Source organism: Corylus avellana, chromosome ca7 (genome assembly GCF_901000735.1).
Source record: "Corylus avellana chromosome ca7, CavTom2PMs-1.0".
NCBI classification, from domain to species: domain Eukaryota; kingdom Viridiplantae; phylum Streptophyta; class Magnoliopsida; order Fagales; family Betulaceae; genus Corylus; species Corylus avellana.
The window spans coordinates 24,434,970-24,450,196 of NC_081547.1; the positions used below are offsets into that span (position 1 = coordinate 24,434,970).

Here is a 15,227-nt window from a genome sequence, read left to right on the forward strand (position 1 = left end):
ATGCATGAACCAGCTTTTTGCATGGGCCTTTCTATCAAATTATCAATTTCTATTGTTTCGGACTGATTTGGCCCGGTACGGGGCCCCCCCTTTATGCGTTATTTAATCTTTATGCTTCCACATTCGCACATGGAGGTATCTCTTACATCAACTATGGCCCATTTCATTTGTATCATCTACCTAAGCTCTCCTATGATTTTTTTTTAAAGATTAAAATTTGAGCACTTTTCATATGAACATGAATTGGGTTGATTTACATGTAGCTAGATGTACTATTTAATTTTGATTGGATCTATCATCTATATATACAAGGACAGAATCAGAAATTATCATATCGAAGACTGTAAAAATACCTTTTTTTTTAGGAGTACATTTTAATTTTCGAGTCAAAATTATATATTTTAAGAAAAAATTTAAAATTTTGAGAGCTTCAGCCTGGTTTCGCCCTGTCCATGTATATATATACTAACTCTAAATTGAGATGGACTTATATTTAATAGAAGAAAAAAGAAAGAAAGGTTAAGTCGTGGACTATCAAAATGCGTCTTAAATTATGGTGTTAATAATTTTTCACCATCTAAATGGTGAACAATTCGATCTAAAAGAGTTTCAAGACTCATGTTTCTACCCACATTTTCAATTGAGAAAAAAAAAAATACAATGTTTTTCATATTGAGTTTGACTTGTCGCTAGTGAAAAAATTAACGGTGGAGATTAATTGCTTCAAGTGAAAATAATAATAATAATAATAATAGTAACTGAAGTTCTCTCTCAATTATCCTATCTCCAACATTTTGTATTTCATAGGAGATTTTCTGTGATTTTTTTTTTTTTTACTAAATTAGGCAAGCCAAACTCTATGGTATTTACCCCTAACAATATACCTATGCTATATATATATGAGCAGTGGCGAAACCAAGATTCTAGTTCACATGGGCCAAAATTAAAAGATAGGATTAAATTAATTAATTAAAAATATAAATAAGAAGAAAAAAAATATAGTCTCTATAGTCAGAGATAGAGCCATAGAGGGAAGTAACTTTTCATATCAATTACTAAAATCATGTTGTGAAATATATATAAAAGATAACATTACTCTTGATTTTATAAACAGAGTTTTAATACTAGCAACTAACGGCCGGCCAGAAGGTCATTTGCCGCCCCCCCCTCTCGCCACTTGCAATTGGCTCCGCCGTTGGCTATTAAGAGTCATTTTGGAGGTGAGGTGTTTTCATAAATTATAACTACCGTTGAAGGTAGCCAAAAGATGCCAATTGAAGGTTGACAAATGAATAGTCGTAAGTTAATAAAATTATAACGACCTTGAATATTGACCCAAAAAATTATGTAATTAAATTAATTAACCTTATTTTTCCAGTTTTTAATTTTGGCCCATTTATCAAAGCGACAATTTTTATTTTTATTATTTTTTTATTTTTTATCCTACTCAATGCAGAACACCGGTGGCGCATGATCACATTGTATTCGTTTGTGCTTATCAATACGTACAAACCTCTCTCTCTCTCGTTGAAAATATTCGAACTAATCAAATCCGAAGCCGTGTTAACCACTCAACATAATATGTCAAACACAAGACAGATCAACAATCTTAACCAACAACAAAGAAAATAATTCTTAATTATCGAAGCTCATGATCTTCTTAATAATCATAATAATAATAATAAATAAAACAAGCAACCAATTATTTCGGCTACCAAATCAACTCTTTCTCTGCGAATCATGCTTTCAAAACATTTACTTTTTCTGATTTCTACGGCCTCTAGAACCCAATTAAGAAAATTAGTAACCAAAATTAAAATTCTTGAGATTCATAGTGATGTAAATTAATTGCTTTATAATTAACAAGGTTCAGAATTCAGATCCCAAATAAAGGAGCCTAAAATCCAATCTCATGCAGCAGTGGGATATTTGTGAACGTATATATCAACCATCTCCACCATTACAAACAATATATAAAAATTAAAAACACAAAGAAAAAAGAGAAATGAAAAAATAATAATAATGATAATAATATAACAATAGTCGTGTAAAATTTTCAACCTTGGCAGGCGGCGATCATTTACATGGGCTGCAGCACCTCCTCTTGGCGGACGTAATAGCAGAAATCGTCTCGAAGCTCGATCTGAAAAACGCGTCGACCTCTTCCGGGTTCACGATCTCGAAGAACTGCTGCCCCGGCGACAGTTTTCTTTTGCATGAGGGCACCCTTCTGGGTTTCCGTGGCGCCGGGGGACAATCCAGGATCTTGGGAATTCTATGTTCCTCGGATGTCGGGGTCTGGCACTCGGCCTCCTCCATCTTTCGTGGCTCAACCACTCCGCCGCCACCAATATCGTCCTCCGCTGCATCCTTGGAGGCCGCTTGCGCTGTCGTTCTAGTCTTGACGGTGAGAAGTCGGAATTTGGACACGTCACGCAAGAATCCGAGATCGGTGGACATGGTCGTCGTTGGTTGTCGTTTATCTGTGAAGAAGGGTTGGAAATGAAGGTGAGGTGTCGGGTATTTATGTTGGAAAAAAGAGCTGGGGTGGGAGGCGTGCGTTATAAGGAAATACAGGTACAGAGAGAGAGAGAGAGAGAAAGAGAGGTCGTTGCTGCTTCTTTATTCTATCTACTTAGGAAAATGACCATTAAAACTCACGAAATCACTCTCATTATTTTTATTTTCATTTTCATACCTTTCTTTTTTCTTTCTTTTTTTAACTAGTAAATTCTTGTAATAAAAAAAATAATTAAAAATAAAAAGACTGATTTTTGCCAATTTTAACTTGGGGCAATAAGATGCCACGGTGGCAGGGTGGTGGGATATTTGGCTCTTTAGGTAACAATTAAAGATAGGAAGCAGCGGGACAGCTGAGAGATTTGGCTGAGCTATGCCACTTACTTTGGCGTATTGGCTTTTTACTCTTTGTGATTACTGTTTTACCATGATTTTAATAATTACCATAGTTAATAACAAACATATGTTGTTATAGTATGTTAATCAATTTTCCCATTACAGATCGAGTAACCGAGTAATTAAAAGCCAATTAAGATGAGCTATAAGACACTGATACTGTAATTAGGATCAGTAATTAAGCAAAAATCTCTATTATTAGTCCTTGGATCAAACAACAACAGTTGTGTCCAAAACGTCGAGAGATAGATAGCCAAGTTTTATCAACAATTTGACAAAACTGTTGTTGGTGGGGTTGCGTGTCAATGCCGTTTTCTGAGGATAAAACCGCCTTGCATGATCTGGCTTCATGCCCTTTTGCTTTTTCCCCAACGTAAATCTTACGTTAGAGGCAAAAGGTGGTAACTTTGCTGCCCCAATTCCATCCCACGCGCTCCCAAGGTGCGTCATTGTACACATCAATTTTGATATCTTAATTAATGTGTTGGACTGGAGTTTAATTTGGTTGTTAGAGAGTATTAATAATGATTTGGTGGGTGGAGGTGGGAGATCGAGCGTGGTGTTCAGTCGGATGGAAGAGCGTGGAGGGAATAGGGTGTAGAAAACGGCAGATTGGGGGTGCAATTGTATCTTTGTCTCTGGAAGATATATGAAAGATGAAAGATGAAAGATGCATAGGATACCGTTTGAATAGAGAGAGGCAGCAACCAACCAGATCTATCTGTGGGTGGCTCCGTATAAAATAGAGGAAGTTGGTTTGGATTGGGTTTACCAAATACCAACCCATTATCACAATGAATCTTTCCACGTGAACTGTCCCCGTGTCTGATTCCTTCTAGTACTTCTACCCACCGCTTCCACCTTGGTTTTCACCGTTAATCATGAGCTTATCGAAAGGTCAATTCTACGTTTCCCTTTTAATAATGGGTTGGGTGCCTAGCTAGCTATTATATTTATCTCGCAACTCGCAACCAATTCCAGGCAATAATGCCCCAGGGAAGGACACGTGTCCGTGGAACTATTTCTTAATCATTTATATTTGAATATTATCAAATTTGTTTTTTTTTTCTTCTTCAAAATAGTATAATCCGCGTTTTCAATATTAATTTTTTTTTTTTAAAAAAAAAATATTTATTTTTGTTTGCTCTTTTTAAAATAAATAAATACGTTATGAAGCAGCACCTCCAAAACATACTAAAATAATTTTTACATTTATGTTACATTATAACACTTTTTTAAAAAAATAAAAAATAAAAAAACCTGCAAAACACATTATTATTTAAGAAAGAATTTCTTATTTTCTTAAAAATAAATACATAAATACTATATATATATATATATATATATATATATATATTGATGGTGATTAGGGAGACACGTGCAACATGATTGTTAGGAAATTAAACTGTATGCACTCCGAGGTAACGGCAACGTAAACTTCGATGCAAGTGTACGTTTTGATGAGGTAATAAGGCAGACAAGGACATTCTAAATCCTACCTCGTTAACCATACCACTTTATTCCTCATGTCAAGTTTGGTTAACAATTTAATAACCTTTTTTTCCTAATTCAGTTTTATTTTTATATATTCTCTCTCACTCTTTTTCCACACAAAAAAGAAATAAACCCAGATCCAAAGAGGGAGGAGGAGTTCAGAAGAAGCCTTGAATCAGGATTTCTGTTTTATGAAGAAGAACCAAATCACAAAAAGATAGGAGCAAAAAGAGGGAGAGATTGATTGATTTGTTCATCTTCTTTGACTGCATGCCCACTAGATCTTGAGCTTAATTAATCATCTTTTTACATATATATATATAATCCCCCCCCTACTGCCTATTAAAAAGCCTGCCAGCATATGTATCACATGTCCACATGCCACCAAAAATATGTTTCACTTGAAGTAGCATAAAGTAACCCACCCAAAAATAAAAGTAGAGCATAAAGTAGACAGTTTACCTCTCTAGATTGATTCCATTTCCTTGCTTCTTTGCTCACTCAAGACAAACTCTTCTTTAGCTCTATAATTCTAGGAATGTTTTTGCTTAATCACATGACTTCTTCTTTAGCTAACATGTGATTAAGCATGCCCCCCATGTTCATCTGCTAATTAAGAGGAATTGCAGTCAAAGAGATCCCATTTGGGCATCATCACTTGCCCAAGTAAATTTTAAACTATCTAGACACTTATCTAGATAAGTAAGTTCCATGTAGAATCTCTAACATTATTTGCCCACACTACTAATTCGAGCATTTTTTAAAAAAAATGATTTAGTGAAATGGAGATGAATTATTTTACAGTCAAAATTTTTGTTTTATTACATCTAATGGTGTACATGATGTCACAACATTTCAAATTTTAAATTTGTAAACTCTAATGTAGACCATGAAATAGACATATCCTCATATGTGCAAATGTGACCTATATTTCTATTAAAAAAAAACAACAGTAAAAGTTAGGGTATGTTTGGCAAAGTATTTTTGCCTTCAAACTATAGCTGATGTGATATAAAATTTTAAATTTTTTATATTTAAAAAGAAAAAGTTCTGTTTTATAGTGATTTTTTTTATTTGAGTAGTAATAAAAGTGACTAATGTGATATAAAAAGTGAATATATATATAATGTTAATTTTTTTTTTAAAAAAAAAAAAAAAAAAAGTTGCATGAACAGTAAAAAAGGGCAAAAAAAAACTTTGCCAAACGGACCTATAATCCTTCCTTGGTATGTAGGTCATATAATTCTTCTTAGGATTTGTTATTAAAATAATAGCATGTATGATGTAGTTTCATCAACGATCAAGATTGAATTTCTCAAAATCTCTCTTCATTTTATCTATCTTATTAAAAGTTTCTAAAAATAAGTCAACTTTAAGATTCAATCTTAAACGTTGATTAAACTACAGCATGTAGGCCGGATCCTTCTTTTCTTAATGTTCGTCGTTCTGTCTATATATATTAACGTAATAGTTTGCCAGTGTACGAAAATATGTAATTGTACTAGTGAGGTAATAATAATAATCTATATATGATTATTATTAAAACAAAATATTTTTTGAATCATCAAAATGATCTTTAATATATAATTAAAGTTCAACCATCCAATTAGTGGTATTCTGAATCATCAATTAATTATAAAAACAACAGCAGAAAAATATTGCTGAGGTGATCAGAATTTGTTTTTTCTCATGATGATCACCAACCCCATCTGTAAAAATTGATAAAGAATAAAGATATATGCAACTTAGGCGGGCTTGTTAGAATATTGGTTTCTAATTAAATGTTTTATTTTTATTTTCTTAACTAATACTAAATTAATTCTGAAGATCAAAATTAACCACAAACAGACACACCACGTGTACTCTTTAGTTAACCACCATGATGATCTTGTACGTACTCTTTATTACCATAGCTCCATCATCATCATCATCTTCCTCTGCTGTTTCTCCTTTAAAACAAAGTTGCTGAAAAGGTGATGACACATATATATATTAAGCTATTTCTGATACAGATTTATGAACAATAAATGGAGTACTGTTACAGGTGATCAGTAATGTTTAATTATAAAGCTGGTATGTCCTTTTACTTGGTTTTCTTTTCTTTTTATTTTTATTTTTTGACGAATTAATTAATTTGTTGAGATGAGTAGATGAAAATAAAGCCTCTTTAATGGATTTGATGGACGTAAAGCCTCCACCGTTAGAGTAGATCGAGCTACTAAAATGATGAAGCAATATTACAATTGCTTGCTTTGAGGAATGTGTCATGTCATCATGTCAACTGTTTAAGGACCACGAGAGTTAATATAACGACAGGATTTAGATTGGTGTCTCTTCATCGCAAGGATTGTTCATATATATATATATTGTTGTGAAGGGACAGTGGCTATATATTGATCAATCAAGATTTCAAGGTATAGGCAATTCAAACTAAAAAAATAAAAATAAAAAGAATTTATAACCAATATTGGAAATTCATGTGGTTAAATATGGATATAAAAAAAAATAGAGCAACAAAATTTGACAAATAAATTAATTAATTATCAAATAGCGTTGTGAGTATGACGTGAATTGCGTTATCGGTTTGTAGGAAAGTTGTGATAAAAATTCTATCTATATTTTTCTTTTACTTGTTACTACGAGGCAAGTGACAAACTCCCTCCAAGCTTAAAATTTAGACTTGGCTTCTCATTAATGCTTTGGCCATTCAGGACATTAAAAAAAAAAAGTCTTGTTCCATCACGGTAAATTTCTTGCTGTGAAGTTATAGAAGCATAGAGGCAAGTAAAAAGTTAAAAATAAAGACATATTGAGGTAGTTGAAAGGGCACTAAAATTTACTAAAGTCTTACCTACGATTGAGGGCAGGCAAGTGAAAACGAAACCATTGACATTTATGGGAGTAATTACTACCTTCATAACTTCTCTCAGAAATTAAATATATATGAAGGATCTGCAGAAGCAAAATATGGTTTTTATTTATTTATTACTTTTACAGCAATTGTAAACCACCCGTCCTTGAGTTAATGGCCATGAAGTATCTTCTAAATGCGTATATCTACTGTATTTATAAAAGCAATAAATACAATAATAGAAAAAAGAAAAGACGTAACATGACAGAACCAAAGTGTTTCAGTCTTTCTCTAAAAGCTAAAGACAAATTGAAGTAGTTTTTCATGTCCGTCAAGATTTGGCTTAGATGAGAGTGACTTGTATAAGAAGGTGGTGTAAACCCACCCTTTTATGTTCATCACTCATCAAGTGACACCTCAGCATTATAGAATAAACCTAAATTTAAGGAAAAAAACACTATTACACCAGATTATTCCACCTAAACCCTAAAAAACCATTTAAAAAAAAAAAAAAAAATTGATTGGGTGGCTGGGTGGTCACCCCATCCCCCATTGGCTACCCCCAGGCCATAGGGTGGTCGGCAAGCCACCCCATGGGCGGAGGTGGCTGCTGCAAATATTCTTAAAAAAATCAAGTGATACCTAAGCATTATAGAATAAACCTAAATTTAAGGAAAAAAATGCTATCACACCAGATTATTCCACCTAAACCCTAAAAAATCATTTTTTTTTTTAAAAAAAAAAAAAAAACAAAAATTGATGGGGTGGCTGGGTGGTCACCCCATCCCCCATTGGCCACCCCCAGGCCATGGGGTGGTCGGCGAGCCACCCCATGGGCGGAGGTGGCTGCTGCAAATATTCTTAAAAAAAAAAAAAAAAAAGAATAAACCAAAATAATTTGGTGTTTTTGTTTTTATTTGGGTTTGTACAATAATCTTAGGTGGCAGCTTTTTATTGATGGGCATAAAGAAGGTAGTTTACACCACCTCCTTATAAAAGTTATACTCTGGCTTAGATACTATAAAAAAATTAAAAATTAAAAATTAAAAAATAAGTCTAGATTTAATTTCAAGCTTTTCATTTTTTTTTTTTTTTGACATGTCCGCACAAGAGGGGGAAGGGAGATTCAAACTAGTGACCTCCACTTCATTAAGTGTGGTCCTAGTCGATTGAGCTACCTCTTGGAGACAATTTCAAGCTTTTCATAAGAAAAAAAGAAAGTAATATTATAAATTTGGACTACTAAAAAAATACAAGAAATCGTAATTTTTTTACGGCACCTATGCCAAATCTTGTCCGAAATTGGACTCGTTGAAATTAGTGAGACACATTTCAATCCCAACAAATCCAATTATAATTAAAACTCGACCAAACCAAACCCATTTTAATTTATTTAATAAAAGAGGGTTCTTTGGATACTTGCTAGTTGTTAAGCTGTCATTGAATAGCATCTGCAACGAGATTTTTCACGACTTTCATACTTCACAAATTGTTTTCTTCTTCTTCTTCTTCTTCTTCTTCTTTTTAATATATATATATATATATATATATATATATATATATATTTTCATGCTGGGATGTCGATTCATAGATTAATCCCGAAATACTTATAAATTTCAACTTCATTAAGTAGGTCCATCAAACTTGGATTGGTATTTTTCAACCTTATGCCACTCTTATATGTTATATCGTTTTCATTTTTATTTGGAATTTTCTTCACATGTGAAAATGCTTTGAGAGAAATGTACAATCAACAATAGTGGAGTGTGGACATCATTATCCCATCATGAACATTCAACCAAATTCGAATCCTTGCGTAGGATATTCAATTATTCGTATAGAGCTAATAATGAGGCAAACCAAGCACAACCCACACAATTATTCCACATGATAATAGCCCTTGAATCAATCCTTGTTAATATATATATATATATTAAAGAAGCAAGACATAAGGTACACATTTATTTAGTTGCCTACTGGAAAAATGGTTTGAGAAAATGTGTGGTGAAGGGAGTTTGGGCCCTTCATGGGACATTGCCTAGCAGCTCAGCCACCTAATTGGATTGGAAAAGTCTCTTGGTTTTGTATTAGAAAACTAAAAGTCTCACCTTCACCATCCATGTTGAAAAAAATCTAGTTGGCGTGTTCAAATGGGAGAATAGTCTTCTCCAGTTCTAATGAACCGGAAAATATTCAGTTAGTTATACTGAAAAAGTATTTTTGTCTTTTCACTTTTTGAGGGGACAAAAATACCCATAAACTATAACTAACTAGATAAATGAACTGGAGAGAATCCTAATTCGTTCAAATAACCTCGAATTCGAATTGACCCCCCAAAAGAGGAAAAATAAAAGAAAACGACCACACAATTTAATATAAGAATCACCCAAGTGACAACAAGCACTATCTAGCAGGCATATAGCTCTACATAAGACTACATCCACGATCAAAACATGCAACTACAGTCTACAAGCGTTTATTCAGACCAAAATTTAATAAAGGCAGCTATAAATGCTTTAAAAGTGGCCAAAATTGGATTAGTTTCTGTTTCTGGTTTTGCAGATCTTCTAGTTGTCCCTTCCCAAGATTCACTGTCCAAATAAACAAAGCAAAAGGCAAGTAAATCAACCTGTTTAAATGCTCAAAATTTGTGAATAACAGAGCATTACAAAATCCAAGTGCCAAATTTCCATATGGAGTTACAAGAGATACTTACAGATTTATTCTATCTAAAGTTGGTTTGGTTCCTTTCTGGGAGTCGCCACTGAATTGAAGATCAGCTTTAGGTTGGTTCACAATTGTCTGGGAGGTATTTGCCTCCACACTACTACTGCCGGTATAAACACCATTGGGAATATTGGTATGGATGCCACTAGGCGCACTTACAGCCTGCAAAAGGACATTGCCGTACATAAATTCCACTAGCAAATGTTCTTTTCTTGTGCAAACTAGATGCATCACCTCTTTAAGTGAATAAACTAGTTTTAGAACCCCCTAAACCATAAAACCTGTTCAGGCACCTACAACATTTTCATTACAATTTCAGCAAATAATTTCAACGATTTCAGAAAGAGTAATGCGCTATGAACCAACTTTCCATCCAGATAGAAAGTTGGTACATAGCATTACGCTTTCAGAAAAGCACCATATCCAACTATTTTCAAGACAAACATTTCAACATTAATAAAGAAAAAGGTATAAATGAACTGCAGCACCAAAAGATTTATAGAAAAGCCAATTATCTAGAAAGATTGAATATTTCCAACTTCAGATATAAATTTAGGGGTTACTTTGTAGTCTAATAAAATCATTGAAAGATGAAAAAATGAAAATTTTAATACATATAAGATGAAATCCTATTTGCGTATGTGCTGCAAACGCATATATGCAAAGTCAACCTTCAAGCATGAGCTATGCACTACATACAAGCACAAAACTTAGGTGATCACCTAAGAAAATTTGAGTCTTAAAAGTAGAAAAGCATCTGTAGCATGTTTCACGGACTGAACACTAAGGATACAGACAGGCAATACAAAAAAATTCCCCCATTTGTGTTTCATTTTTATAGCCAACAAAAAGCTAACAGATATCAGCAACTTGCTGATTTCATTCACTACAATATAATTTGAAAAAAAATTAAGAACTCTAAAATTTTCAAATGCATGTTCACGCACACACATGCACATGTTTCAACAACAAACTCACCTTAGGTACAGTAGGTTCCTGGCTTTTCTCAAACATTTCGGGTGTTCCAACATCATCACAAGATACTTTAGCTTCAAGAACTCTGATGCTCTGACTATCATGCTTAATACCTTCTCCAGGCGTTGAGCCATTTAAGCTTTCCAATGATGGCTCTGCAAGGTCTTCTACTACTTCCTTGTCCACTGGACCTGAAAGGTTTGCCACTGATTTATCATCCCCCAAATTAGAATTTTTTGAGGAATTCATTCCATCAGATAGAAAGCTACCACTGCCTGGTTCACACTCAACCTTTTCAATCTCTTTTTCTTCTAAACAATTATCTAAATCTCTTGGTTCTTCTAAAATCCCTTCCACGCTATCAGTGGTCTTAGTAACAGGCTGTAATGGGAACACCTCTACTATTACATCTGTAGGATTTACTTTAGCCTCAGATGCTGCCAGTGTTTCTTCAATATTCCTCTCTTTTTCTGAAGGTTCAGCTTCATGGTTCTCAGTACATCTCAGTTGAATGGAGTTTTTGTTTTCAATGTCTAGCTGACTTCCATGGACGGTTTGCCCATTGTCAAGTATCTGATGTTCTGGTACAGTGCAATGCCCATCAGAAACTAAGACTTGCTCTTCCTCTGCTGTTGCAGGTGTTATTTTGGTCATTGATGCTGCCCATTCTTCCTCAAGATGTTTGTCAGATTCTGAAGGTTCACTTACCTGCAACTCTACACAAGTTGGTCCATCAGACCTGTTTTTCACATCTACCTGACTTCCATTTATGATTCGCCCATTATCAGATGTCTGAATGTCATGTCCAGTATCATTCTCATCAGAACATAAGATCTGTTCTTCACTTGTATCTTGATGATGATTGGATACAAGATGAGTTTCATTGGACATTAACAACAGAGTTTGAGGATCTGTGGCAATTGAATACAGTGGATCTTGTTCCAAGAGCTGATAACTACTCTGTTCCTCTGGACTCAACTTAGCAGGACCCAGCACTCTATTTTCCTGGATTATATCACGAACAATCTCTCGTACAGTGTAGAAAGACCCGCCAACTTCCTTGTGCGTGAGATTAAGTGATGGGAAATTTCCCTTGTTTGACTTTTGATACCTGCAAGCAAGTTTACCAAATAAATGGTATATCTAGCAAGTATTCATTTTCACAAGAATATGGCAAATAAAAACTAGAAATTTAGTCTTACAGAAATGTGCAATCAATTCATCCAAGAAAACTAATTGAGACATATATGTTCTAAAAGTACACCTAAATACAATAAAAGTAACTTGTTAGCCTATTTTCAATTGTAGCCATCAAACAACTCTTCCCAAAAAGAACGAAAAAAACAAATAAAAGAAAATTACTATGTGCCCATATGTAGAAAGTCACAGGGTGAGCAAAAGGAATTGCACTTTTAGCTTACAACTAATCCTTCTAAAAGACAAAATGTATCTGTTGAACCAAATATACACTTACAGAAAATCAGTCCTACAAAACAACCAATTATAGACCAATATAATAAGCAATTTGTTTAGTTCTTAATAAATTCACATTATGAATGCCTTGTAATTAACTTATAATGAATTTCGTCACCGCAATTAAGTTGAAAATTTTCTCTGTCTTAAATGGCATCTCCTCACTCAAGAAATAAGTGTGGAAAGCAAAGTCACAGGTTCAATCCCTTAAGGGTTCATGAGTTGCATTTGCCTATCAATAAAAAATGAAGTCTTTTAGTTAATTATGAAATTACTTATTACTAGAAACAATGCATATGTTTAACAGTTGAGCTACAATGATTGAGCTGAATAATAGTTTATATCATTAGATGATTCTCAGAATAAGAAGCCACTTACTAACAATTAGCCAAAGGATGCTTATGAAAGTCTCTCTTCAAAGTTTTTCATAATCTGAGAGTTAACAAATGGTATCATTTTGTTAGTTCATTATACTACACAAACCTACTAATCCACTACAAATGTACTTTCTCAAATTTTCAAAATATTCATTTAGCAGGTGGTTAGAGTCAGTATCTAGCTGGCTTCTATTTTAAAGGATCAAAGAAATAGCCTAGAACTCAAATTGTCTGCAACTTGTCACATCCTGCTTAATTACAATGTAAGATACTACAAGAAAACGATGACAATTAAAAAGCAGCACTACTTGGTAAATATTACAATATAAAAGAAGAATATACTAGAAAAGAGAGAGTGGATTAGATTCAATCTTCAAGGGCATAGAGGGAGAGGTTGGAATCATCTGGGATGGCAGGCATGATTATGAAGTGCCTTTATACCATCTATACTGGGTACCATAGAAAGCAATTGGAATAAAGCCGAACTTTATTTTATGCTAAGTTCGGAATAAAGGGAAATTATAAAGCAATTACTTCTTTATAAAGGATTCAACCAATGCCTTCCTCTCCTCCTTTGAACGCCGAATCCGAGACTTCCTCCCTTCAGGCCCATTCCCTCTAGCTAGGGCAAATGTCTGCCCAACCCAGCCACCCTTCACAGCATTCATGATGTTTAGAAGCTCACCACCTTTAGATCGCAAAGCTACAGTAACACAACCAGTATTAGAGAATTATTGTTCACAAAAAAATCTCCATTCCTGGCATGCATAAGCTAGAAGTACCGAAATCAGATAAGTATGATTGTCTAAATGCAATCAAAATAAGAAAATTTACATCTGTAAAAATTTATGGTGCAGGTTTAGAAGGCCTCCTTGTAGACCAGTCTGGCAATCATGCTAGGAGACCAAGACAAGGGAGTTGATATTCTACAGGTTCCAATATAGGTATTGAGATGCTTGAATACCCCAAAAAATAATAATAATAACAATCTAGGAAAAATTCTACCTGTTATCACCTTTTCAAGCGGCAATCAATTTATGTTCTATGTTGGCTCATCTCCTCTCCGGAGAGTGATCTTTACGTAATGCAGGTGTTATGTTCCAGTATATTCTTAAATATTACTTGGTTATCTTTATAGTGTAGTTATCAGAGTGATATTATCTCAGCAAAGAACACTCCATTTTCTTTCTGGAGCATGCAGAAAGGGAGGAGTCTGAGGATTATGGGAAGTCACAAATCTTAGAAGAAAATGGTTGAAGACAAAAGTTATCCTCTCACAGTACATGGTCCTACATTAGCCAGGGATATACATATCCCATCAGATTTATAGTTTGAGACTGGACTTTAACTCTATGTTTTGGTTTATCCCAAGAATTTTATCGAATGTTAAACAAACAAAACTGTTGAAGACATAATTAGTTTTCATTGCCCAAAAACTGAGATGTCGAAAATTTCAAAATGCTAGCTCTCTCTCCATTACCAAAATGTTATCAGAAATTTAATTGAAAGTACTCAAACATTAACTCCAACTATTATAAGTTATTTCTTCCAAACAAAAATCCAACATCCCACAAAAAAATAAGGAGAAAGAATCAACACAACAAAAATTCCTAATAAATTATCGTCAAGAAGGGCCAAAATTTGTGGAATTGACAGTCGAAGTCACATATAGTGGTCGAACCCCATACAAGACATGACCCAGAACAAAAATGTAAAAATGAACAGACCCATTCATGACCCAACAACACAAAACAGGCAGTTATAAAAGAAAACCCAACAATCCAATGATTCTAATGCTTAAATTCAACTTTACGTGGCGTATACATTTTTTTATGAAATGATGACAGAATTTAGCACAATCACCGAGCTACAGAGTGAGAGTGAGAATGAGAGTGAGAGTGAGAGGTTCAGTTCCTAACAGGAATAGACTCAAAAACAGTGTAACGACCACACCCATGTATATAATCCACAATAAAAGGAGGCAAAAGATACAAAACCCAACAACCAAAAGCAACAAACATAATCAACCTGAAGCTCAGATTGGATTTCAACTGAAAAAGAAAAAAGAAAAAAAAAGAAAAGAAAAGGGAAATGATAGACAGAAAATTGAAGCATAGCAAGTAGAAGCAGTGTAGTGAGGGTGAGAGTATTACCTGGACACGAAAGAGAGATAGAAAGATGAGGCTTTAGGGGTTTTAAAACCCTACTGCCACCACACTCGGAGAGTAAAAGCACTGTAACCCACAAACATCCGTTACATTCCCATTGGTCCAGAGGCGGGCGGGAGTTCGGTAATTATTTTAAGATTGGGGTGGTAATTGGTAAAGAAGGAAAAGGGGCTTCAATTGTGATTGGGTTCGGCCCAACTTGACATTTGGAGTCTGAGCGTGATGAGTTAGGATCCGCATCTATTG

The 15,227-nt window shown here is 34.2% G+C and overlaps 2 protein-coding genes across 3 annotated transcripts; both read right to left on the bottom strand.

Moving 5' to 3' along the window:
* Positions 1-1,804: 1,804 nt before the first annotated feature.
* LOC132188199 (cyclin-dependent protein kinase inhibitor SMR1-like) lies at positions 1,805-2,591 on the bottom strand. The gene has a single exon (XM_059602605.1). The coding sequence runs from the start codon at positions 2,458-2,460 to the stop codon at positions 2,077-2,079; it is 384 nt and encodes a 127-aa protein (XP_059458588.1). The 5' UTR covers positions 2,461-2,591; the 3' UTR covers positions 1,805-2,076.
* Positions 2,592-9,609: 7,018 nt separating this feature from the next.
* Positions 9,610-15,045, bottom strand: LOC132187595 (uncharacterized). Of its 2 annotated transcripts, none has more exons than XM_059601952.1 (5): positions 14,967-15,045; positions 13,348-13,516; positions 10,967-12,074; positions 9,978-10,150; positions 9,610-9,852 (listed from the first exon to the last, which is right to left on the bottom strand). In XM_059601952.1, the coding sequence occupies exons 2-5, from the start codon at positions 13,479-13,481 to the stop codon at positions 9,738-9,740; spliced, it is 1,530 nt and encodes a 509-aa protein (XP_059457935.1). In that variant the 5' UTR covers positions 13,482-13,516; positions 14,967-15,045; the 3' UTR covers positions 9,610-9,737. The 2 variants fall into 2 exon arrangements, with proteins under 2 accessions (XP_059457935.1, XP_059457934.1); XM_059601951.1 differs by lacking the exon at positions 14,967-15,045 and adding an exon at positions 13,648-14,909.
* Positions 15,046-15,227: the final 182 nt, after the last annotated feature.